The following is a 24,987-nucleotide window of genomic DNA, read 5'->3' as shown; positions in this document are numbered from 1 at the left end:
CACTACCGCGAGAGAAAGAGCTCCTAACTACTGTATAATCAATATCTCGTTACCCCATGCATACAATATAGCTAAAAGCTGCCGTAAGTATAATGGATTACAGGAGACTTTTACAACTAGGAGATCAGAAAATTAAATAAACACAAATCTAATGTTAAATAAATTGTTTATTTACCTTGTGTCATCCCTACCAAAAGTAACAGCACATACAAACACTGTATTGTCGTCTTTTACTGAGTAAAAAAGCACAAGAAAAAAGAAAAAAATGAAACTAAGGACCATAAAATTACAAGGTGAGTTAATGAACCGTTAGGAGCTCGTACGAGAGTTGGTTTAACTGCCCTAACAAGTGAGAGTGAGCCATAACCCTAGTAACTGTGTGTGTAGCCTCCTGTATAAGGGTTGGGCTGTATTTGTCTCCCATCCCTTGCATATTGCTGCCACATGAGCTGCTCCTCCACCAACAGCTTCTTTTTCCTCTCCATCTCCGACATCTGAACATATGCCGGAGGTGCCACAGCCACCGATGCAGCAAACGGGTCGCTCATGACCGAGGATGAGCTTGCCACACCGCCTTCCGAGGTCGAAGGGGCTGGCAATGCAAGCATGGCTGGTCTCCCTGCAGACCCAAGGGCCATGCTGCTTGCACTGCCACTCACGCCATAACCTGAGCCAGCCATTGTTGACATCGTTGTTGTTTGCTTATACATGCCATCCAAAAGAAGCATATCAAAACCTCCACCAAGGTCAGTTCTTTGATTTGATAAATTGCTTGCTGATTGAACCAATGCAGTTTCCCAATCTGGTGCGTCGTCGCTAAAGGCTTCCCACGGTAGAGCTGGTACCGAAGCGTCGATAATCGGAGCACTTCCATCGAATAAAGCGAACGCCAATTTCTCTGCATTTTCTTCTCTTGTCATTTGATGCTCCTTATCAAGGTTCAAGAAATCACCCATCATAGGATTATGTTCATCCCTCTTCTCTTTTGCTTTCATCTCATTAGTTTCATTCTCTTCGTTCACTAATAAGGCTGTTTGTTCCTCCTCGAAGCTCTCAGGTGGTGGAAGAGCTTTAATGGAATTCATGTCGTGTTCGTGTTCGTGTTCTTGTTCTTCCTCTTCCTCTTCCTCTTCGTCTTCGTCTTCCTCTGTGATTTCCACTTCATCTCCTTCATTTCTTAGGCATTGAGCCAAGGCAGACTTGTCCTTGATGAACTCATCCATGACTTCGAGTTTCTTGGGAGTAATCTTTTCGACTTCTGGGTACTCGGTCGAGCGAGCAATTCCAATGCTTCTACACCAAGAATAGAACATTTCTAGTTCATCAAATTGCTTCCCAACACGACAGAAAACCTCATACACTCTGACACAGTCGCGAATCTTCAAATCCATGAAACGATCAATTAGGATTCCCATAGTTTCGGTTATGTCATAATATATTTGGAAACTCTCCTTTACGATAGGATATAATGCCACTAACACCACCCTGTTTATCTTTGCAGCACCTATACAAAAAAAAAAAATCAATCAATAAAAAAACTAATCAATTTCATCTAGTTTAATAGCCATGAGAGATAATTCGAACGAACACATGCAAACACACGACACATAAATGAAACGAACCTGTTGGACGACAAGCCAAAAAGCGTTCAAGAAGCTGCTGCAAATGTTGTGTCTTTGAAAATAATTGTTCAGTTGTCATTTCATGTAACGGAGTGGCTCTTATCACAATAGTCTTATTATTATCATTGTCGTCGTCATTGTCATTGTTAGTATTACTACTATTACTATTTCTATTACTATTTTGTTGTTGGTCTTCTTCCTCTAGCAATCCAAACGCACTCCTTCTCCCCCTCCGACTTTGCATCCTATACTCAAGCCTTTCATCAAGGTACAAAGCATAAGTACGAACAAACGCAGAATAATCCCAAGAATTCGATTGAGAAGTATCTCTAAAATCCGACATGTTTAGAAACCTCGTCCCACGCCTCGTCGAGAAAAAAATCTCTTGCTCGTAAGCCGGGTCCCCTTCCGACACCAAACGTTGTATTAACATTAGTGTTTTGAGTGCCACCGTCCAATCCTTTGTCTTGTTCAATCGCCTAGACAACGTATTAACACATGCACTTATGTAAGCCTTTGAGTAGCATGTGAGGCTTAGAATCTCTCGCACATGGCGCTCCTCAGCTGGGTATTCTTCATGTCGTGTGGCTTTCACGATGGCCACTTCCAAATCCGACAAGGAATTGCTGCTACCCACCTTGGCCAAACCTATGCTTGTCTTGTCCTTCACAGCTCCTAATGCTCTTCTAATCTTGCTTGGCGCCATGGATTGTTTGGTTTTTTTTTTTTTTTTTCTCTCAATCTTGTCACTTTTTTTCTCCTCTTCTAACCTTTTCTTTGCTTTTTCTTGGTGGGTTTCTCTTTTCTTCCTCAAATTCAACGTTCTATCAACGTTTCATTGTCCATCATTCTCGCATCAAAAAGTGGGAGGCTTTGTAATGTGTTCATCATATAAGGCTATTTTAGTTTGTTTATTAATAGAACTTCAAGGATTTGAAAGAATATTTGGAGGGTTCATTTATGGAACTTCACTTTGACCTTTTCAAATTTATTCAAACCATCAAGACACAATATACACACTCTCTCCTTTGACTTGAGTACACTTATCATGTTGAGTTTGAAGAAGAAAAAGAATATACCTTGAGCAAAAGATTTCGATGGTCAGGCAGAAAGTTTGTCAGGGGTGGAGATGCACGGAGCGATAGAAGAAAGGAAAGAATCAAGCTAGGGAACACTCTAGATTGACTAATGGTCTCTTTAATTAAGGGCTTCTAATGCTTTTGTTGTAGGCAGGTTAAGTCCAAGCCTTTCAATGTTGTTATAGATTACGTACATGATAACTTTTCTTTAATCTATTTGCTATTAAATCATTAGATCTTTTCATACAAAATCAGACGTCTTAATCATGCCACAAATAGTTCACGAAGAACGATGAAATTGTACACTCTACATGTTGTTCGAGATGACAACAAAATAGAGTTGCATTAAATGAATTTAATTGCATCTCATGCTTTATTAGAAACAAGTCAAACTTCAAATTACTTCAAATAGAGCTTTAGTTATTGCAAACTTATGGTTGGCTGATTAGAATATTAATTCTCGGATTTATGAAAGTTTTGTTGCATTTCTAGTTTTAAAATATTAACTTTTTAAGTTATAATTTAGCTACTGATCATAATGGTAGCGATAAATATGAGAATTACGGTCGATATTAGCAATTTGTAGCTAGTGATCACTTAGCTTCAAAAGTGATAGAATTTGTAATTTGAGAATGAGTTGACCTTCTATAAATAATAATAATAATAAAATAAAATAAAAAAACTACTCACCGATCTGATGATTGTCACACACATTTCGATATTCAAGTCAAAGATAGAGAACAACGGTATTAGCAAGATTTAGGATTTTGAAAGGTTCTATTAAGCACAAAAATTTAAAGTTTCTTATATAATTTTTAAAAATTCAAGAACTTATTAAATCATATTTAAAATTTAAGTACCTACTAGATACCGACTGAAAGTTTAAGAATTGAACAGGTAATTTTAACTAAAATTAAACAACTTTAATTTTAACATTTATTATTATTTTTATAATAATATCAAGTTAATGTTTTAAAAAGCATGGTTGACTCATTGAAAGTAGAGATATGTTTAGTCTGATTTGATTGGTGACGTCATTATGTCTTGGTCAATAGAGGCATCCTCAAAATTAACAAAAACTTTTGAAGACTAAAATGATCCGATTTCTCTCAATATCAAATGATGCAAAGCAACTCACCTTTGCTTGATTTCTACTCAATTCAAAGTTACAACATAGTTACAACTATCATATGCATGCGTCATGGTCTCGACTTGCGATATTGTCGTCAATCGTATGAGGGTGTCTTGTCGTTACCTGAAATAGAAGTAGCACGTGATTTGAGTATTTTAAGTTAGATGCAAACACATACAATATTGAATGGAACCTATCCTTTCAATTTGTATTCCCTTAGGCGACTATCCTAAGCGGGTAATTGAATGTGTATTTATTATTCTACACATGGCACACAGGTGAGAGTATGGACCCACCAGTCGGTTCGCACACCTCTTGGGCCTCTTTCTTGGTCGGGATTGGAATAGTGATCGTCGCAGCATTATGATAAACATAATGATCGTTTTCCTGTCTTATAACGTACGAGTACGTACCATCGTAAAAGGGGAGATTCTCCGATGCATGTAACACACAATGATGCATGAAGTTCCAATGTTTTCATTCATTAAATTAGGTAAAATAGTCCCTTCCATTTTCATTCATATCATATCATATAATTTTACAACATAGCCTTTAAGGCATGTATCGAGGTTGAATATTGTATCATATCATACATTGTCTTATGTCATATCATGCACATAACATGTCCTTTGACATATCATATTATATCATGCACGTATCATATCGTAAACACATGTCACAACATGTATTATATCGCCAAGCGTGTTACACCATAACATATATTGTATCATCAACACATCACATCACATCATAACACGTGTCAATCTATCAACAACAGGGGGAGGGGGGCTATTCTCCTTTGTCACCGCTACTAAGGACAGGGGCGAGCGGAATTCTGTAGAGGCTGGAGGGGAGGGCTTACTAAGCGAAGGGGTGAAGACCTGAGACCCGAAGGGCGAAGAGGCTCAGAAGCGAGACTGGAATCATAGTCATATCATATCACAAAACATATCATAGTCATATCATTTCATAAACGTATCATAGTCATTTCATTTCATAAAATATTTCACACATATCAACCATATGACACGTGCAGAATCACGAGGCACATGTCATCATACAAACATTATCTTCTAACTGTGTTGATAGTAAGGTCACTTTTCGTTATATGAAAATATGTGAATTCAATCTCATGATATTATGTTCACAACTCCATATTCGGTCAAAGTCCTCAAAATGGTAAGCATATTGAATTGACTAAAAAAGTCATTTTTACCCATGCAAATGAAAGGACAAGCTTTCACAGGTAGAGGTTCATAACTCACTCCGGATTAAAATTGAGAACATATGATCATCATGTGAAATATTAATCTTCTCAATTAATGAATTTACAAAGAGAGATTAAATATTTCTTAGTCTAGTCTTATACGAACTCATTGTATATGATACCTCCACTTACACGTCTCCACATGAATAACTTGGATACAATTATTTGTAACGATTACTAATAATTTTGGATTTTCATACCATAGATAACGATTAAATTACAAATAAAATAATAAAATTATTGTTAGAAACTAAATAATTAATTACAAGGCTTTATGGCATAAATCCGAACCGTAATACCTTAAACACCTATAAAAACGTGAGGTTTCCGATGTTATAATTTCTCCTTAAACCCATCCTCATTGGCGATGTCACTATATTCCAAAACCATACTAAACTCCTCTAACTCACTGTTCTATTCTCAGAAACAACGGACTATGTTAATTCTCTGTGTGCCTGGCTTGCCGTTCATTTCAAATGTGAGTTTCTCAATCTTGCTGAAGATTCAGGGATGGTTCCATGGGTATTCTTCTCTTCTGTGATTTGGTTTCTCTCGAGATGGCAGGAGTATGGTATCGTTTGAAGTATTGAGGAAGCATGGCCTCGTGGGTAGGTTGCAGGTGCGAGAATTCCGACAGTTCCTAATTTATGTTTTTCTTTTTCAATCATTTCATTCTTTTAATTATCATTTTTGGGTATTATTACCTTTTAACCATCTTTTAAATTAATTGGATTTAGTAGAAAGAGATAAACTTTGAAAAAGATTTGAAAGGTATTATAAAGATACACAAATCTTGGCTCTCTATTCTACGTGCACTTTGAAAACCTTCAAAATTATACATTAAAACTAACGCATAGGAATGTGGAGCCTAAAAATTTGGGCCTTCTGACCCACAAGGCGGCGCTTACGCGGTAGCCCAACGCACCATGGTGCTGTTCCCAACCGAAATGAAAGACTGCGCGCACATCGTTTCGTTTCCTTTGAATGAAACTATCAAAGGTGGCAATTTAATTCATGAAGTTAGGTTCCATGTGGCGATTCTCCTCGAATGAAAGAAGAACATAGATTATATTTTCCGTCTTCGTTCCTGCTCTAAATTCTTGCCTCGTTTCACTTATACAAGTATTTATTTATTTATTAAGTAAAAAATTAAAAGTGGTAACGAATTTCTTGAGCTAACGAAGTTTCGAGAGAATCACAAAGTCCAATCGAATGTTTTTTAGAGTACATGAAGATCCAAATCAAGGATTACTTAGGCTACTGAAAACGGCATAAAGCTATGCATTTTTATTCATGTTCGAGACTTGTCAATTCATCAACTGTGAATATATCATTTGTTTTCAAGTTACTCCAATTTTATCTTTATCGGCCTCTACAATACTCTAATGAGAATAATTGTCATACAGATGAATTAATCGATTATAGATTATAAATTGATGATAGTATACTATTAGCTCGATCAGAAGACTTGTCTTATGTATGATGACACGTGCCCAATGACCATTGCAGTATCATGTATGTTGTTATGGTATTAGGATGTGGTATGATGATGCTATGATGATATGATGATGTGATCTGATATGACATTATGATGTATTATGATGATGCAATGATGTTATGATGTGTGATGGACTATGTTACTATAGGTTAGGATGATGATGCATTATGATGTGATACATGAGATGCATGATGATAATATGACATGATACAATGATATCTTATATTATGATGATGGGCAGGTATGAAATGTCTTGTTGCATTATGATGAGTTTTTCTAATACACAATCCCTAAATGATGTTATAAATGATAAATATATGAAGACTTATGCATGCACGTTGCCTAGAGTAATATGTGAAGGATGCATGAGGTTGTGACACATGAATGATTTTAAGATGAAAATTATAGGGATCTCATGCATATTGTATTCTCATTTACATCGGGATACTTCCCCTTTTACGATGAGATGCGTACACTATGATGATGATGATGATGATCATGCCTTGCATGATATTTGAGGGTTTGTTGTACCTTAGTATGTTGGGTTACAACCAACTAACCCAACTATGATAGGCCTGGGGGTATGCGACCTCATGGTGGGCTCACGCTCGTGGGTTGTGTGTAGGGAAGTACTACACATCCAATTTGTCAACTCTGTAATGATTTTAAATGATAGGTTCATAATCATGATTGCATGTGTTTGCTTTCTCTGACTCTAACAATAGGGTCACTTCTTGAGTATTTCTTAAAATAATAAGTCATGTACTATTTTATATTTCAGGTAAAGACAAGACACCCATGTATAGTTGAAAGCTACATCTCAATTAATGACTATGAAATATACATAGAGTAGTTGCATTTTTTTCCAGGACATTGTTATTTTTACTATTACTTATATTTATTTTAATATTTTTTTTGTATTCTTTTAAGACCGTTTTATGAATTTATTTTAAAATGGATATTTCCACATAAGAAATTACGTCATCCAAATGATAGCGACTTTAGGTCAGTAAAAATTAAGGTCGTTATACTATTTCATAGCCACATATGAACCCGATCACAATATAAGTTGTACAAACCATCAAATTAACTTGTAGTTTACATTATTGTTTGATTAGGAAATATTTCAATTAAAAAATGATCTTTCTCCCATACAAGTTTCATATATAAAATTCTTATTTCCTTATATGTCTCTATCTCCTCTTTTCCATCCAACCATTTACTTGTTAGTGAAAAAAATGCGATTCTACTAACAAGTTTGTCCTTATGTGTGTCCCGCTATTTGGTTCCTCCACGTTCAAAACTATAAGTTTAGTCTCGGATTTTTTAATTTTAAAAATTCACGAATATATCAAGCACAAAATTAAAATTTTAAAGTTCTACCGTACCTAAAGTTTAAGTTTAGACACTAATTTTTAAGATATTCAAATTTGTTAGAAAGTTAGTTGTAAGGGTTTAAGTGGGTTGGATTAGGTCGATTTTTTAGACTCGAAATTTTTTTAAACCTAAACAACTTCTATTAAATAATGAACACAGCCCAACCCAACTGAATCATAAATTTTCTAGGTTGGGTTGATTCTGAATGAAAGTTCTACATTTGTTAATCTCCATTGGTATGAGGCCTTTTGGGGAAGCCCAAAGCAAAGCCACGAGAGCTTATGCTCAAAATGGACAATATCATACCATTGTAGAGAGTCGTGTTTAATAGAATTCTTAAATAACGAACAAAGGACTCCAAAAGAAAAGGACTAGAACCTTGTGGAAGGCATAGCAAAAAAAAAAGTCAAAAAAATGTTTACTTTAAATATTTAATTAAATTTTGCATATTTTTATTGAGGTGGGTACAGTTCAACCCAAATCAATCGTAGGAGAACTCGTGAACCAACTTGATCCAAATTTTTTAAAATTTATTTGAAGCCAAATAATCGAGGGTGAGATTAGGTGATATGAACGTGAACCCAAATAATCGAGGGTGAGATTAGGTGACGTGTAGAATGTAAATTTTAAATTTTATAGAGTAATTTATAATTTAACCTAAAATAAAAATTTTGACAAGACGTTTTAACCACAAGGACAAAAATGGCATTTGGCTATAAAAGAAACAGTCCGAGGAAGGCAAGTGGAGTAATCAGAGGCTTCTTCCATAGTGCTCTCTTCCATGATTATATTTGGCATTTGCTTAATCAAAACGTATGAACAAAAATTAAGAGGTGGGGATATAATTTATTAATTAATTCATAATGGTTAGCTCTGGCGAGGAGAATATGGTAATTTACCAATTGACAAATTTCTCTCATGCAATACTCACAATGACACATCTTCAAACGCCTTTAAATTCTCAAATCTGTCACCTTCTTCTCTTGTTTATTTAAACACCTTTGTTTTGCTCTGCAAATCCATGGCGAAGTTTATGAATTTTCTCTATCTTTTTGTGTTCTTTGGTTGCTTTGCTCCCTTTTCTCAAGCTCAGCTCAAATTTGGATTCTATGCTCAATCTTGTCCTTCTGCTGAGTCCATTGTTCGCTCTGTTGTAAACGACGCTGTTCGGAACGATGGCAATATGGCTGCCGTGTTGCTCCGTCTCCATTTTCATGACTGTTTTGTCGAGGTAATTTGAATTTATTGTTTTTTTTTTTAATGGATAAATGTGAGATCCCGCATCAATTGAGAGGAAAAACAAAGTGTTCTTTATAAGAGTGGGGAAATTTTTTCCTTTGCATACGCGTTTTAAAATCTTTGAAGGGAACCCAGAAAAATTCAATGAAGATAATATCTACTAGTGGTGGACTTGAGCTGTTATAAGATCCCATAGTAGAGAATGAAACATTGTTTATAAGGGTGTGGAAATCTCTCATGGAGTTTTAAAAACGTTGAGGGGAAGCTCGAGAGGGGAAAGCCCAAATAGGACAATATGTGCTGTATTAGCAGACTTGGTCCATTACAAGAACCCTCACGTCCACTTAGGAGGAGAATGAAACATTCTTTTATAAGGGTGTGGAAACTTTTCCTATAAAAATGGGAAGTTCGAAAGGGAAAATCGAAAGAGGACAATATCTGTTAGTGGCGGCTTAGACCGTTACAAGATCCGATAGGAGAGGAGAATATAATAGATGTGGAAATCTTACCTTAAAAACGCGTTTTAAGAATCTTATAGGGAAAGCTTAAAAATGACGATATCCAAATTCATTTTTTGATGAACAGGGTTGCGACGGTTCAATCTTGATTGACACGGCACCGAACCCGGAAAAGGGTGCTTTTGGGCATCAAGGGGTAGGGGGATTCGAGGTGATAGAGAGAGCCAAGGAAGAATTGGAAAGCCAATGCCCAGGAGTGGTTTCTTGTGCAGACATCGTGGCTATGGCGGCTAGAGACGCCATTGTTATGGTAAAAAATTGAGCTAATTTGGTCAAGTTTTTTGAGTTGGAAAGGGTTCATGATTTGTCAATGTCATTACAGGCAAACGGACCGGAGTACGAGGTTCTTACTGGCCGGAGAGACGGCAGGGTATCGGATGTCTCGCTGGCGGATTCGCTGCCGGATGTGAGTGATTCAATTCAGGTTTTGAAGAACAAATTCGGTCAGAAAGGGATGACAGACAAGGACTTGGTTTTACTCAGTGGTACATTTCTCTCTCTCTCTCTCTCTCTCTCTCTCTCTCTCTCTCTCTCTCATGCACGTTTGGTGATATTAAGGTGGTTGGAAAGCCAAGACATATGAATTTAGTTTCCTAGCTCTAATAGTCTCTATTACATGGACGTATCAAATTTAATTCATTTAAAACTTTTAAGATTAGATTAATGATCAATGTGTCGTGTCGTGTTGTGTTGTGGTGTGTCTCGACAAATTCCGTTTCTTTCTAGTGGTTCATACGTCCAGATTTGTTATTAGAATTTTGTTTCATAACTTTAGCGTTGTTTTTGAAACAGAGAGATTGATGGGTATGTTCGTGGGTTGCATTAGGTTAGATTTTGCCAGTTGTTAGACCCGACTTGGAGTTAGAAAATTTATTTAACTCAAACAACTCGACCCAGGACAAATTTTTCGAGTTGGGTTATTTTGGGTTGTTCAACCTAATAAGCTAGTCTTACGAAAATCCATAAACGAGATCAACCCATGAATTTTTTGTTTGTTTGAATCCAACCCAGATAAGTTTTTTTGGGTTATCGGGTTTTTCTTGAACATCTCTGACCTAATTACGATAAAGTTGATAATTTTAAAGGGTTAATGAGACAATGAACTTAAAGATTAGTCCATTGTCGATGTATGTATTTAACCCGCTATTTCTCCTTTTGCAATCCCACACCTAATATTATTGGCACATAAAAAAGGTTTTGATAAAGAAAAAAGTAAGGTTGTGAAGACATTGAAGAGAGCACATAAATGGGAAAACAAAAACCTACTTCTCCATTTATGATTTGGAAGCTTTGTTAGGTCCAACCATTTGAGATATCAAGCTTTTCCTTTCGTAGGCCGATCCTTACGTAAACGCCCGTTAGAAAATTTAGGTCTTGTTTGATAATCATTTGATTTTTTATCTTTACTTAACTAAGTATTTAAAAAATTCCAGTCTTATTTGATAATTATTTAATTTTTGTTCTTATCTAAACAAAATTTTTAAAAAAGTTTTAGATTTTGTCTAATAATCATTTTGACTTATTATTATTATTATTAAAAAAAAAAAAAAAAACCCATGTTAAAAAAAAACAACTTTTAGTGATATTAATTAATTTATACCCTATTTAATATCATTAAAACACTTGGAGAAAGATGTCTCTTTTCTTTAATAATTTCTATGATGAGTAGGTATAAATTATAATAAAAATATTTAAAACGGGAAGGATAAAAAACACAAATAATTATTGGAAGTGAGTCGTGACTCATTTAGAAAATGATTCTGAGTTTATAAGTAAGGAATACATCTCCATTGGTATGAGGTCTTTTAGGAAGCCCAAAACAAAGTCACGAGAGCTTATGTTTAAAGTGGACAACATCATGCCATTGTGGAGAGTCGTAATTTCTAATCTGTCCAAATTTTTTAAAAAACCGATATTTACGAGTAATTAATTGGTGGATGTAATGGCCATGTTGATTGAAAAAGACAAGTGGGTTTCTTTTCTTATAAACCACTCAATTTATAAAATTAAAAATAATAAATAGGATGGCTAAATTTGAGGTCCCTAATATTATATTATTTAAATTAAATGAAAAGAAAAAGACATAGGTGGTAAAGGGTCACATGGGATTATCCAAATCAATCACGGATTGAGCTTACCTACTTTCATATATTATAAGGTTGTCAGTTTATGTCTTGTTTTTTTTTTTTTTTTTTTTTTTTTTTTTTTTTTTTTTTTTTTAATTGGGTTTCATAAGATGTCAATGTCGCTTGAACTTAGGATAAAATTAAAAATGTATAAAATGTCAAAACTTAGGATAAAATTTAAAATGTATAAAAATATCTTTATAAAATTGCCTCCCACAAGACCCAATCTTTGATGGCCCGAATCTCTAAGAGACATAGATTGAAACATTTGTCTTGTTTGTTCTGAAACGTGTGTTATTATTATTATTATTTATTTTTATTTTACGATTTAAATATCGTATCATATGATAAAATGAAATGAGACACGTCTCGTGGCTCCATCAGACTATTTAATTCGTTTATTTGATTCACTTTTTTTTTTTTTTTTTTTTTTTACACTTTTATTAATTATGTTAGTAGTTGTATATCAGTTTTAATTAATTAATTCTATTATAGTAAAGTATTAAAATAAATAATAATAATAAGTAATGAAACCGTAATTCTATATCATCTTTTTCTATATCATAGGAATCAAAATAATACGTCTTTTATATACACGAGGAGAATCGTGCATTTTAATGATCCTAAATTCATGAATTTAGAATGGAGTATTTAGATTTAATTTTTACCCGTCCATTATTTATTTATTTATTTTTTTTTTGGCTTTTAAAGTCGATTGAATTGAATTATTTAAACCTACAAATTTAGAATTTCGTGTTATTTAGATTTATAATTCAAAAAATTGTGTATGTAAACGTGAGTAAATTTTAATCTGGCATGAATAATTATATGCATCGGGTATGACTAGTCTCTTAAGATGATTTTATTATCTGAAGAATGAGTGTTAGACACAAAATTGAAAATTTATATTTGAAAGCTTCTTGACCTCTTTTTTCTGTATTCCACACAGCGGCACACACTATTGGAACCACGGCATGCTTCTTCATGACAAGGCGCCTCTACGACTTCTTCCCGGGTGGCGGATCAGACCCCGAAATAAATCCGATGCTGTTGCCGGAGCTAAAGTCACAATGCCCTCGAGGTGGCAGCGTCAACACCCGCCTCGGCATGGACCGTGGCAGCCCCCGCACGTTTGACATTCACATTCTTCAAAACATTAGAAATGGCTTCGCCGTCCTTGCCTCCGACGCTCGCCTAAACGATGACCCATCGACCCGAGCTGTTATGGACTCCTACTTCAGCCCTCTCGCCCCCATTCTCGGTCCCTCATTTCAGGACGATTTCGTCAACTCGATAGTGAGAATGGGCGAGATCGGGGCCAAAACTGGGTCTCAAGGAGAGATTCGAAGGGTATGTTCTGCTTTTAACTCGAGGTAAATTATTCATATGGGTATGAAAAGGGAATAATATATAATAATCTATGTTGATTATATATTTATATATGAATGGGGAAAAGTTATATATGATATGATAAAGTTGGAATGTGTTTTGTAAGTATTATCTTCTGTTTTTTTTTAATTAATTGGGTTTCTTTATACATAGAAATGGGTGATACAAAACATACATTAATGTGATTTGAATATGTATATCGTTTATGCTTTAATGATTATTGATTAAAGTTTGAATAATCTTATTTTGATTAAGGATTATTTTGTTATGATTTTTGGATTTAGTATTCATTTCGATCCGCTTATCGTCCAATCTCTCGAGCATGTACATAATAGTAACTGGTTATTGTCCCTGACTCTACTTTTAACCTATGATTGGACTGTCACTACATTCATGTTATAGCGGTTTTTTTTAGTGAAAATGAAGATCAGTTTAAACATGAGAAATATTAATTAAGAGTTCAATAGCCGAAACTTAATTCAAATTGTATCTAAACATGAAAATAATGAACTAGGCAAATAAACGTGTATGTCTAAGCTCATAAAAGACGTTATTCAATGTGAAAAAAATAATTTAGAAGCAAACACGGTTCCATGACCTCCCCACACCCGAAGCTGTCATTTGACTAGAGGTCTTGTACTTGAAAAATTGTTAAGAAAAAAGTATTTAAAAATACTTAATAAGTGACTTAGCGGAGTTGGAAGAAAATACATACAACATATATAATGACCCTATTTTTCATAATTAAATAGAGACGTCATTACATGCGTGACATGTCTAATATGTGGGAGAAGTCAGTGAAAATATTTTATAAACAGTGATATGAACTTAATGTTCATAATAAATTTATTAAAATATCATTGTTACGAAGAACATAGTAGAAAATAAGTAATGTGAATTTAAATAAGATTAAAAAAAAAAAGGTAATGTCAAGTTCTAACCTAAGTTTCGGTTCCCACGGCCTTCACAGTGACGTTGTCATCCGTAAGTAGCATGTGACTTGACCATTTTAAAAAATACTACGTCACCCTATTGTTGGGTCCGAAAATGCAATCACATGAAATATGGTGAGACTTATTATTAAAAATATTAGGGCATGACCTATTATTTATTGAGGTCGTTTTAGAGTCGTATTTCATATTATTAGTTGGATTATTAATTAAAATATGAAATACTAACAAAAGATGACGAACGGTGTGATAGGAAGCGAACTCCAGCAACATTTGGAGTAGCTCTCGAGGAACGGGAACTTACTTTAATTAAATTAGAGAGTAATCTGGTTAAGGCCAACCAAGTAAGTGGTCTTACTATATGATAGACTAAAAATTGTATGAAGTATGATGATGTATGAACTTTGTCGTATGATGTCGTATGATAATATGTGATGATGTTTGAGCTTTATCGTATGACGTCATATACTAGTATATGATGATGTATGAGTTATGATGCTTGATGATGTACGTAGTATATATAATGAATGACGTACTTGATATGCTTGATGCACTTTATGGCAAATGATGAGTACGATGATTGCGTGACGTTTACCTTAATATGATGATGTTTACCATTTTGAGCATGCTATATGATGATGAGTGTCATATTGCATCATGTCGTTAGATCGACATAGGACACAACCCTAAGAGCATGAAAATGATATTAACATAAATATCCACGAGTATGTGTTACCTAGAGTAACAAAGAGATAAGACTAGAGGGTTGTGTCAGAAGAGATATTATGATGGATTTAGAGAGATCTCATGCATATTGTATGTTCATAAGCACATGGCTATTTCACCTAGAGATGACGAGTGCAGACGCGCACCATATGATGATGAGTGCAAATGTGCACAGATGAGGGTGTTCATGAGGCGCATGATACTATGGAGTTTCGTTGACTTCTGGACGTCGCTACAAATTAGCTTGACCAGAGGGCCTAGGGGGTGTGCGAGAGCCCTGGAGATTCACACTCGCACGTGTGAGTCGTGTGTAGGGAAGTACTACACATCCAATTTGTGCGAGACTGGAGGCCACCCTTATGATGATTAGAGATTGGTCCCTAAATCATGATTGCATGTGTTTGCATTTGCATGGCCCCCCTATAGTGGGGCCACTTACGGAGTATTCTTTGAAATACTACGCCGTGTGCCACATCATTTTTCAGGTAAAAGCAAGGCGCACTTGTACGGAGGGCGACATCATCGCGAGCAGAGACTGTGGCACGTGCATAGGATAGATTCATATTTAAATTTCTAGTTTTAGGTTAGAATGGGTTTGCATTTCATAGTTTTAAATTATTTTGTATTGCCTCTAAGTTCTCTAAATTTCAGTATTTCGTATTTAAACACTTATGACCATAGCTGTATTTTCTAGAGAAGAAGTTGTTTTAAGCGTTTTTCGAAGTTTATGTTATAAATGATGTTCTTGTAAGAGTTATATTTCCGCATTATAGATGAGCATGAGACGTTAGTAGCAACTCTGAGTATGTGGAAATTTAGGGTCGTTACAATTTTCCTTCATATCATATCATTTTACAACATAACTTTTACAGCATGTGTCGGAATTGAATATCATATCATTCATCTAAGGCACTGCTCCACATTTGGGTTTTTTATAGTTTATTTTTTGGTGTTACATTGTCTATTTAGTCTCTCAACTTTCAAAATTACATATTTATTTATGACGTTTTATATTTTTTAAAGTTTACAAATTTACTAGACACAAAATTTAAAGTTCACGATTCATTAAACATAAATTTTAAATTTACATTCAATAGATCAATTAATTTTAAAAAAAGTTTAGAGATCTATTAAACATAAAACTTCACCAATCAAATACGTATAAATTTCAAAATTAAAACTAACCCTCTAATTTAACCTAAATTCTATTTATAAATGGAAGAATGATATAATTCATTTCATAATGACTAGCTATAAAGTAGGCACTAAAGTTGAATGGTCCATTTACAAGAACAAAAATATGAGTAGTCCATTTCATAAGAAACCTAAAAAACAAATGAACTTTGAAATGTTAAAAGCGCGAGATCGACCATATACGAAAACAAACCTATTTTAGGTCAAAAAAAATGTCAAGTGTATTGTAAGACTTAAAAGCCACCGACACGATAATGACGTCTAAGGTTGGTAGCTTAAAACAAGGCTACTCAACTTTGTAGATGCACCATATACACCAATTTCTAAATGAACTTTAAAACTTGAACAAACTCACCTAACTTCTAAACGCATTATTTGAGTTCACTTACACCAACTCCTTCATGCACTTTAAAGACTTTGAACAAACCCACCAAAAACTGCAAAACAAACTCTTAATATTCGTAAGATCATTTAACTCAATCACATAGCATAGCTACTACACACTTTTAAGACGAGAATTTCGCTATCGCACTCTAAGATGCAATAGAATACCATTTAGCTATAAAATGCCACTTTAAGACATAAATGGGCACTCTGTTGAACGATGCTGTGATACCATGTTCATTAGGTTGAGGGAATCTATGGTGAGCTTTTGAATCACTCAATTCTATCAAAAATTGAGGAAGAACAGAAGGTATAAATTTAGATTTTTGGAATTAGGTTCTAATTTTTAAGTATGTTGTTAGACCAGACTCGAGACGTATTTGACCCGTTGACTTGCACGCGACCCAAACCATTCGTATGACCCGACTTGGTTTCTGTGGGCCAAAGAGAATGTGCCACGTGTCATGCTATGAAAATTTTGCGAGAGAAATGTTCATTGAGTTGATGCATGTGCTACCAGTATGTTGTGTCATGTATCTTAGGGTACCATGTTTATGTTATGCCTATGAGACATTGATGAACCATGTATGATAATGATGAAGGATATGTCATGTACACGTATCATGTCTTATTGGAAGTTATGTCATGAAAAGCAATGGAAGTATGATGTGCATCATAGCCATAAGTCAATGCGGGACCTCATGTATATTGTATGTCACGAGCATAAGATGTTTCTCCAGTATATTACGTATAGACACGTACACCATGATATAATACGCGCTCCTTTCTTTCTGTTGATTTTTGGCAATGTGAGCGTGCGCTAGCCCGTGTTAGGTTTACCAACCTGTCTAATGGGTTCATGCATGTATGCGTGAATGGGACTATGCATTAAACCCTATCCCAAAAAAGAAAGTAGAACTCAAGAAGTAGTAAGAAAAAGATAGGTTCCACCCTTAACCATGATTGTGTGATTGCATTTCTTTGAATTCCATGACATTCTAATTTTTTAATTAAACAAATTAGATCCACCGCTATCAGATATTGTTTTTTTTGGGATGTCCCTTACGGGCTTCCCCTCGAGGCTTTAAAACCTGTCTAATAGGGGAAGGTTTCCACACCCTTACAAAGGGTGTTTTGTTCTCCTCCCCAACCACCCAACCAAGACATCGCATTAGAACCTCTAATTTCTTGGTTAATAGAATATGTCTTAACAATTTAAACGATGTTCAAGTTCATACACCTCGAACATTCCCTTATTTATTAAATTTAAACGATTTTCCCATAACGTTTAGATTTAGAAAAGATGCCTATTTTTTGGCGTTATTCGTGAGAAGAACAGAAACGAGTCGATCCAAGTTTGTAGAAGAAGACCCACCAAGCTTAGAAGCTTCCTCAGCCTTCCTCTTCCACTCTTTAGCATTTCCTCTCATGGCTTCACCCTTTTCTCCATCCATCAACTCTTTCACAAGCTTCTCCACTTCATCCCTCTTCACATTATTATCGATCTCCATCCCAATTCCCCACTCCGTGTTACAATAACGACAATTCGTCTGTTGATCGGCGAAGAACGGCCACGAAACCATCGCCACTCCGCCGATTATACTTTCCATGGTCGAGTTCCATCCACTGTGAGTTAAGAAAGCTCCCACAGAAGGGTGCTTCAAAACCTCTTCTTGATTGCACCAACTCCCCAACATCCCTCTTTCTTCCGTCTCCGCCATAAACTCCGCCGGCAACACCGCCGCCTTCCCTTCCACGATCCCCGGCCTCATGAACCACAAGAACGGCTTGCCACTGTTGGCAAGTCCCCAAGCAAATTCGAGCAATTGTTGAGGTGACATAACCGTGTTGCTTCCAAAGTTGACGTAAACCACCGAGTTGGGTTCCTTTGAATCAAGCCATTCCATGCATTGGGATTGCTCCTTCCATAGATTTGAGTTGATTTGTTGGAGTTTATGGTCGTGGATCAGCTCAGCAACTAATGGGTTGATTGGACCAATTGGGTAAATGGGAGGGAGTTTGGAGGAAAGTGCTTCCAAAACGTGGTGTTCGAGGGACTCAAATGTGTTCATGATTATTGCATCTGTTTTGTGAATTGCTTCCAATTGTTGGAGGTAAATGTTGAGCATTATGTCGTGTTTGTTGGTTGTTCTAATGTAGCTTGGGATGTCTCTCAAACGAATTTCTTGCATCGGTGGGATCCATTCTATTGTTGTTTCGAGATCTCCATTTGTCAAGAAGTTTTCATCTTCAACACGAAACAACGTAAATAAATTAGTCGATGTGAGACTTTCTAATATCATCTAACACCTCCACTTAATCGAGGCTCGACTCTTTTTTTTTTTTTTGGAGTCCTTTGTTCGACATTTGAGAATTTACCAATCTATTAGCACGACTAAGTTTAGGGCATGACTATAATACTATATTAGATGAACATGAATCTCCACAATGGTATGATATTGTCCACTTTCAGCATAAGCTCATGTGCTTCCCAGAAGACTTCATACCAATGGAGATAGTATTCATTGATTATAAACACAGGTCGTCACGTGTACAATACCATTTTCTAACTTTTATTTATTTATTATTATTTTTTTTTTTTTTATGTTTAAAGGATATTTTTTTATATATTTTTTTAAATTAAGTTTATTGATATTTTTGATATTTTTTTAAAAGAAAATATAAAGTTTAAAGACTTTTTTTTATTATTATTATTAATTTAACCATTATTTTATGACTCCTAAGGTATCAAATATTTTATTTTAATTCTTAAATTTTACGATTAAAAAATAGTTTCAACTAAGGAATATTTTAGTAAAAGATTAATTAAAATATTATTATAACTTTTGTGTACTTTGAATCAAATTCCATTATATTTTAAATTCATTTATGATTTTTTTTCTTTTTTTTTTTAATTTAATTTAATTTAATTTATTTTAGTTTTTGTTCTTTCCTTAGATATATATATGTCTATATATATATATATATATTTATTTATAATATTTACACTTGTCACAATTGCACTTCTGATGACAATGGACTTGCTATTGAGCGGCACTTACTTCCCAACAACAAGTGAGCTAAGCCAATTCGTTCTTACATCGCTTACGGCGACGTATGCTCGAGCCTTTGTCCTCGGTTTAAGAAGAAGGTTTTAGAAAACGAGGATAAAGAGAGATTTTTGAAAGAGAGATTTTAAAATAGACGTTATATATGCAAGTAAGAGAGTAACAATAACGGCTCACAGTATATAACTATTGGTATATACCATATATATGTCTATATATATATATATATATATATATATATTGTTGGATGATGAAAGTCCCGCATCAGCAAATTTAGGAAATGATCATGGGTTTATAATAAAAAAATACTCTTTCCATTGGTGCAAGGCCTTTTGAGTGATTACAAACCAAAACCATGAGAGCTTTATGCTGAAAGTGGACAATATCATACCATTGTGGAGAGTCGTGTTCATGTAACATATATGTATATATGTATACGATTTTCATACCTTTGAAAGGCACCAAGCCGAGTTGAACAAGCTTGTCATACTGCATATATCCAAGGAAGCTGCAAGCGCTGGCAGTCCAAAACGAGGCGATAGGAATCCGAAAGCGACGAGCAGCAACAATGGTGAAAGTCATGATCCCATCGCCAATAATACAAGAAACCTTGGGAAGGTCATGGCTAGAATTTGAGTTGATATCTAAAATGAGATCGCAGAGTGGAGCCAAGCAGTTGTGGGAGATGGAATAGCAGAGTGAGGGGACATCTTGGGCAGCGTCGTCGCTATCAGACGATGGCATGCCATCAGGGATGGCTCTGAAGTGAAAGTCAGGCAAGCGGTGTAAGGAGTTGGCGCCTTGGGATTTGAGGAGGCGGCTGTGGTTATGTTGTGTGTTGACGAAGGTTATGTGGAAGCCTTTGTGGTGAAGGAGCTTTGCGAGCTTGAGCATTGGAGTTATGTGGCCTTGGCTTGGATGTGGGACCAACATTGCATGAGGTTTTTGATTCTCTACCATACAAACTGAGTCCATGATCTCTATCCTCTTCCAATTTTTCTTCTACGAGTTTGGGTTGAGTTTGTTTTGTTTGCAGTCTTTTATAGGACAAATTATTCAACGGACAATTTTGTGTCGTTAGAGACACGACACTAAAAAGTTAAAATATGGGTAACAGTCGTATATAAGTAGAGATGTGTATTTAACCTGTGGACTCTGTTTTAAACGGGATGAGAAACTCTAGCTTAAACATGTTGAGGATTATTGGGAGGGAGTTCCCAGTTGGCTAATTTAGAGGATGATCGTGGATTTATAAATAAGGAATGCATCTCCAATAGTATGAGGGTTTTTGAGGAAGTCTAAAGCAAAGTCATAAGAGGTTATGCTCGAAGTGAACAATATCATACCATTGTAGAGATCTGTGATTTCTAACATGGTATCAGAGTCATGCCCTAAATCTAGCCATGTCAATAGAGTCCTCAAATTTAGAACAAGCTAGTTTCGAAGGAGTAGTCAAAAGTGACTCACGTGTCGAAACAAAAGGTGTACTCGGTTTGAGGGTTCCAGCAAAAGTAGTTGTTCATTAAATAATTGTATTACTAAAGGCTTTCGAATAGAATAAAAGTAAGAATTTTCTATACCTCCTTACAATTTTTTATATCTCCCTTTTAGCTAAAGAAGGTCGAGACCGAATTGTAATATCCCGGTCTCCAATGTTGAAACAGTTCTTCGACCGTTATTCCTGAAATAAATATATTCTTAAAGGCTTTGGAATAGAATATGGGCTACAAATTGCTCATTTTTTTAATACTCCTTCAAAAGTAAGAATTTTCTACATCCCTTGTCTCTCCTCTCACACTTTCAAGTCTAAGTTAATATAAATAACTATAAAATTAAATTAATATGCATGCTCCGCCTCGAACACGAAGAGAATTCTTAAGTAGAGATGTCTATTTAAAATTCTCGAGCAGGATGAGAAATCACAGTTTCAACTTCTCCCTGTTAGCTAAACAAGGCTGATTCTGCCATAAAAGAAATTTTGATATTTAAGAACATCAAGATTCGTGCTCTCCTTGAATCACTTGAGAGGTTTATACATTAAAACTTTTGAGGTGTGGACTTACCAGGATGATATGTCTAGTGGAAGGTGATCCAAATTCATCCATCTTCTTCCGTTTCGATCTCTGTCACTTTTCTTATGTTCTTCCTCTTACTCGTGCTCTGACTCACTCTTGTGTTCTTCCTTTCTTCCTGCTCTGATACTATGTTAAGAATTATGCTCTATACCATGAGAAGCTCCAATACTATGTTAAGAATAAGAAACAGGAGTGGAATGGAAAGTTCAATCTTCATTAATGTTCACAACGTTCAAACAGAATACAAACTACAAACTAAATCCAAGAAATAAGAAAAATCCGAACCGATTACAATCATATAAAATATACTCCAATACCTCCTAAGCTTCCCCTCGAGGTTTTAAAACGCGTTTATTAAAGAGAAGTTTTCACATCCTTATAAGAAATGTTTCGTTCTTCTCTCCAACCGATGTGCGATCTCACAAACACTCTCGAGTATATCTGATTAAGTTGACTACATGCCCCTCAAAACTCCGGTAGAAATGGTGGATCTGACTAAGTTCTTTTCTAAGCTTTCTTCAATCGTAGAATTTAATTTGTTGATATCAACCAGACATGTTGGACCTTCATCCTATAATCACTGATCCACTCGTGATATAATTTTTCTTATTTATACATAATTTTTCTTTTATAGATCCATTCATTTAATCTTATCAAGAACATCGAATTTAATATAATAATATTTCATGTCTCCGAATATATAACATAAAGTTTGATTGGATTATATTATTAAATTAGTATGTTTCCTTATTTCCAAAAGAATATTTAAAAAAAAAAAAAAAAAAAAAAAAAAAAAAAAAAAACATTTTTTTTTTTTTTTTTTTTTTTTTGACATCAAACAACAGTGAGACTCACAAGATTCATCTCACCTATCCACTTTCTCCAAACATAACACACAAAAAAGGTCACATTTTTACAAGCTGTGTGACTCAACCCCCCAACCTCTAACTTAGAAACTCCCTTTAATTATATGAAAATAAAATATTTAAATGGGTATTTGATTATTATATTTTTGTAAAAAAATTATATCTTTTTAATAAATTTAGAATTTAAATAATTATATAGAATATCACATCATAATATATATCACTAATCAATACAGGAACTCCAATTACGATGCAATGATCAATTGATTTATACTTAAATTTATAATATTAACTACAATAAATGTAGTTATATATTTTAGAGATGTTCATATGACTCGATAGTTCGACCAATTTGGAGTACCCAATCCAAACCATAAGAATGAGTTGATTTTTTAAAAAACTAAAAAAAATTATTCAATTTGCAAGTTAACATTTTTTAGGTTAGATCAATCCGACCAACCCAACTTTTTAAAAGATTAAAACTTGTCACAATTGCACTTCGATGACCGAGGACTTGTGATTGTGCGGCACTCATTTTCCAACAACAAGTGAGTTAAGCCTATTCGTTCTTGTATCGCCTACGGCCAAACGACGTATGCTCGAGCCTTTGGCCCCGATTCAAGAAGAAAGTTTTAGAAAACGGAGGGAGAAAGATTTCGAAATAGAGTTTTGAAAGCAAGATTTGAGAAATTAAAATTGGTGTTACATGGGAATGTAAGCAAGATTTGAAAGCAAGTTGGGTTGCAGACTCTATTTGAGTTGATTGAGTAGCTAACTTAACCAACTCGAAAAAAAAAAAATTGGTCCAACAGATTTTTCTAACTCAACCCAACCCATGTACACCTTTACGTCCACACGAATCCCATCTATTATGTCGTCTAAGTGAAGCCCATTTAAACTAACTTTATCCAGTGATCCATACACAGTTGATTCGTACATAACAAATATACCTAGATGACCCAGTCGCATAGACAATAATAGCTCCACATCAATACCTTAACTACGTGATTGAGACTTATACACCCGACTCTTTCGTATGATTTACACTTCCAGTCCTTGAGTAGGGGGACCATTCTAAAAGGTTCTTCTTCTACCGCAGAGCCCACCAAACGAGCGGCACAAAATCATGAAGAAGTTGAAACGCTTGAAAAGAAAAAGAGCGCCTAGACGTTGAGAGCGTATGTTGTGATCGTAAAGCAAATCCCGAGTAGGGTTTAGATGGTTTGCAAGTGGCATTAGTGGGGTTAGATTGGGTGTGCAAGTTGGAAAGGAGAGCCCAAAGATCTGTCCTTAAAATCTGTCACGTGAACTTTCCCTAAGTCAGGAAAACAGCTCATATCAACCAAAGTTCTTACATTGCTGCCTAATCTTTTTAACTTTATCCTCAACCTCTCCTCCAATCATTCTCTCCCAATCTATATATTTTTTATTTTATTTTATACTATTATTAAATATTTCTAAAATAATTAATAAAGAAAACCCAACCCTAAACCCACCAACTTTTCCTTTTTTTCGTTCTTCGGATAAATTACATTTTAGTCCCTGACTCGGGTCAATTTTAATCTCGTTTATGTAGTTCTAAACATTCCATCGAATTCTTTTTTTAATAAAAAAAAGTTATATATATTTTGTCTATAAATTTAGTAGTACGACGTTTTGTGAGTTTTTTTTTTTTTTTTTTTTAAGCTAAACTATGTAAAATATTTATAAATTTTGTACTTTCGTTTAAAAAATACTCTAAACTTTAAATTTTTAATAACACCGGTAAGTTCAAATAGTCTGAATAGACACGGTTAGATTTTGTTTTAGTTATTTTTTATTAAATTTTTTAATGTTTTTTTAAAAAATTAAAGAAAATATAATTAAGCACGTGGTTAAAAAATATTTTTGAACTTTTAAAACTTGCCTACTTTTCTATTTTTCATTTATAAACTAATAAATATCATTTATAAACTAATAAAGAAGGGAGTTGATTTATTAGTTATAAATAAATGATTATTGTCTGTATACTATTACCGTAAAAGTAAAGAGTATTAATGCAACTTTGCTTTGAACCCGATATCAAATGGTTTTCGTCCATATACCCAGGTTTAAAAATATCAAGAATATTAATAAAATTTCAAGCGTTCGAAAGCATTTTAAAAATAAAATATTATAATAAAGTACACGATACTTTGTTCAACATTTGAGGATTTGTCTAGGGTATGACTCTGATAGCATGTTAGATGAACGTAACTCTCCACAATAGTATGATATTGTCTACTTTGAGCATAAACTCTCGTAGCTTTGCTCTGAACTTCCCCAAAAGACCTATTTCTTCGTTATAAACTCATGATCATTTCCTAAATTAGTCGATGTGGGACTTTCATCTGACACTCTTCGTCTTCTCTCCCTAATCCTTCTTATTCTTCTTCTTTAAAAAAGGGAGATTTGATTGAAGAAATTTGGTTTATTTTAATGGAAGTTGTTAATCTATA

The 24,987-nt window shown here is 34.6% G+C and overlaps 3 protein-coding genes across 3 annotated transcripts; 1 reads left to right on the top strand and 2 right to left on the bottom strand.

Moving 5' to 3' along the window:
- Positions 1-149: 149 nt before the first annotated feature.
- On the bottom strand, positions 150-2,810 carry LOC111776449 (putative clathrin assembly protein At1g03050). Its single transcript, XM_087117882.1, has 2 exons — positions 1,623-2,810; positions 150-1,504 (listed from the first exon to the last, which is right to left on the bottom strand). Exons 1-2 carry the CDS (start codon positions 2,326-2,328, stop codon positions 369-371), a joined length of 1,842 nt encoding a protein of 613 aa, XP_086974008.1. The 5' UTR covers positions 2,329-2,810; the 3' UTR covers positions 150-368.
- Positions 2,811-8,961: 6,151 nt separating this feature from the next.
- On the top strand, positions 8,962-13,486 carry LOC111811099 (peroxidase superfamily protein). The gene is made up of 4 exons (XM_023697828.2): positions 8,962-9,206; positions 9,800-9,982; positions 10,055-10,217; positions 12,808-13,486. The coding sequence occupies exons 1-4, from the start codon at positions 8,997-8,999 to the stop codon at positions 13,233-13,235; spliced, it is 984 nt and encodes a 327-aa protein (XP_023553596.2). The 5' UTR covers positions 8,962-8,996; the 3' UTR covers positions 13,236-13,486.
- A 4,222-nt stretch (positions 13,487-17,708) lies between these two features.
- Positions 17,709-20,563, bottom strand: LOC111776265 (7-deoxyloganetin glucosyltransferase-like). Its single transcript, XM_023655673.2, has 2 exons — positions 20,019-20,563; positions 17,709-18,749 (listed from the first exon to the last, which is right to left on the bottom strand). Exons 1-2 carry the CDS (start codon positions 20,542-20,544, stop codon positions 17,809-17,811), a joined length of 1,467 nt encoding a protein of 488 aa, XP_023511441.2. The 5' UTR covers positions 20,545-20,563; the 3' UTR covers positions 17,709-17,808.
- Between the last annotated feature and the right edge of the window lie 4,424 nt (positions 20,564-24,987).

Source organism: Cucurbita pepo, chromosome 15 (assembly GCF_057944985.1).
Source record: "Cucurbita pepo subsp. pepo isolate OVF chromosome 15, ASM5794498v1, whole genome shotgun sequence".
NCBI classification, from domain to species: domain Eukaryota; kingdom Viridiplantae; phylum Streptophyta; class Magnoliopsida; order Cucurbitales; family Cucurbitaceae; genus Cucurbita; species Cucurbita pepo.
The sequence above is the reverse complement of the archived record's forward strand: the minus strand, read 5'-3'. Positions and strand labels throughout refer to the sequence as shown.

Coding starts and splice junctions, on each gene's coding strand:
- LOC111776449 (XM_087117882.1), bottom strand. CDS start 2,328: ATGGCGCCAAGCAAGATTAGAAGAGCATTAGGAGCTGTGAAGGACAAG. Junction 1,505..1,622: donor TTTGGCTTGTCGTCCAACAG/GTTCGTTTCATT, acceptor TTTTTTGTATAG/GTGCTGCAAAGATAAACAGG.
- LOC111811099 (XM_023697828.2), top strand. CDS start 8,997: ATGGCGAAGTTTATGAATTTTCTCTATCTTTTTGTGTTCTTTGGTTGC. Junction 9,207..9,799: donor TTCATGACTGTTTTGTCGAG/GTAATTTGAATT, acceptor TTTGATGAACAG/GGTTGCGACGGTTCAATCTT. Junction 9,983..10,054: donor CTAGAGACGCCATTGTTATG/GTAAAAAATTGA, acceptor ATGTCATTACAG/GCAAACGGACCGGAGTACGA.
- LOC111776265 (XM_023655673.2), bottom strand. CDS start 20,544: ATGGACTCAGTTTGTATGGTAGAGAATCAAAAACCTCATGCAATGTTG. Junction 18,750..20,018: donor CGGCTTGGTGCCTTTCAAAG/GTATGAAAATCG, acceptor TTCGTGTTGAAG/ATGAAAACTTCTTGACAAAT.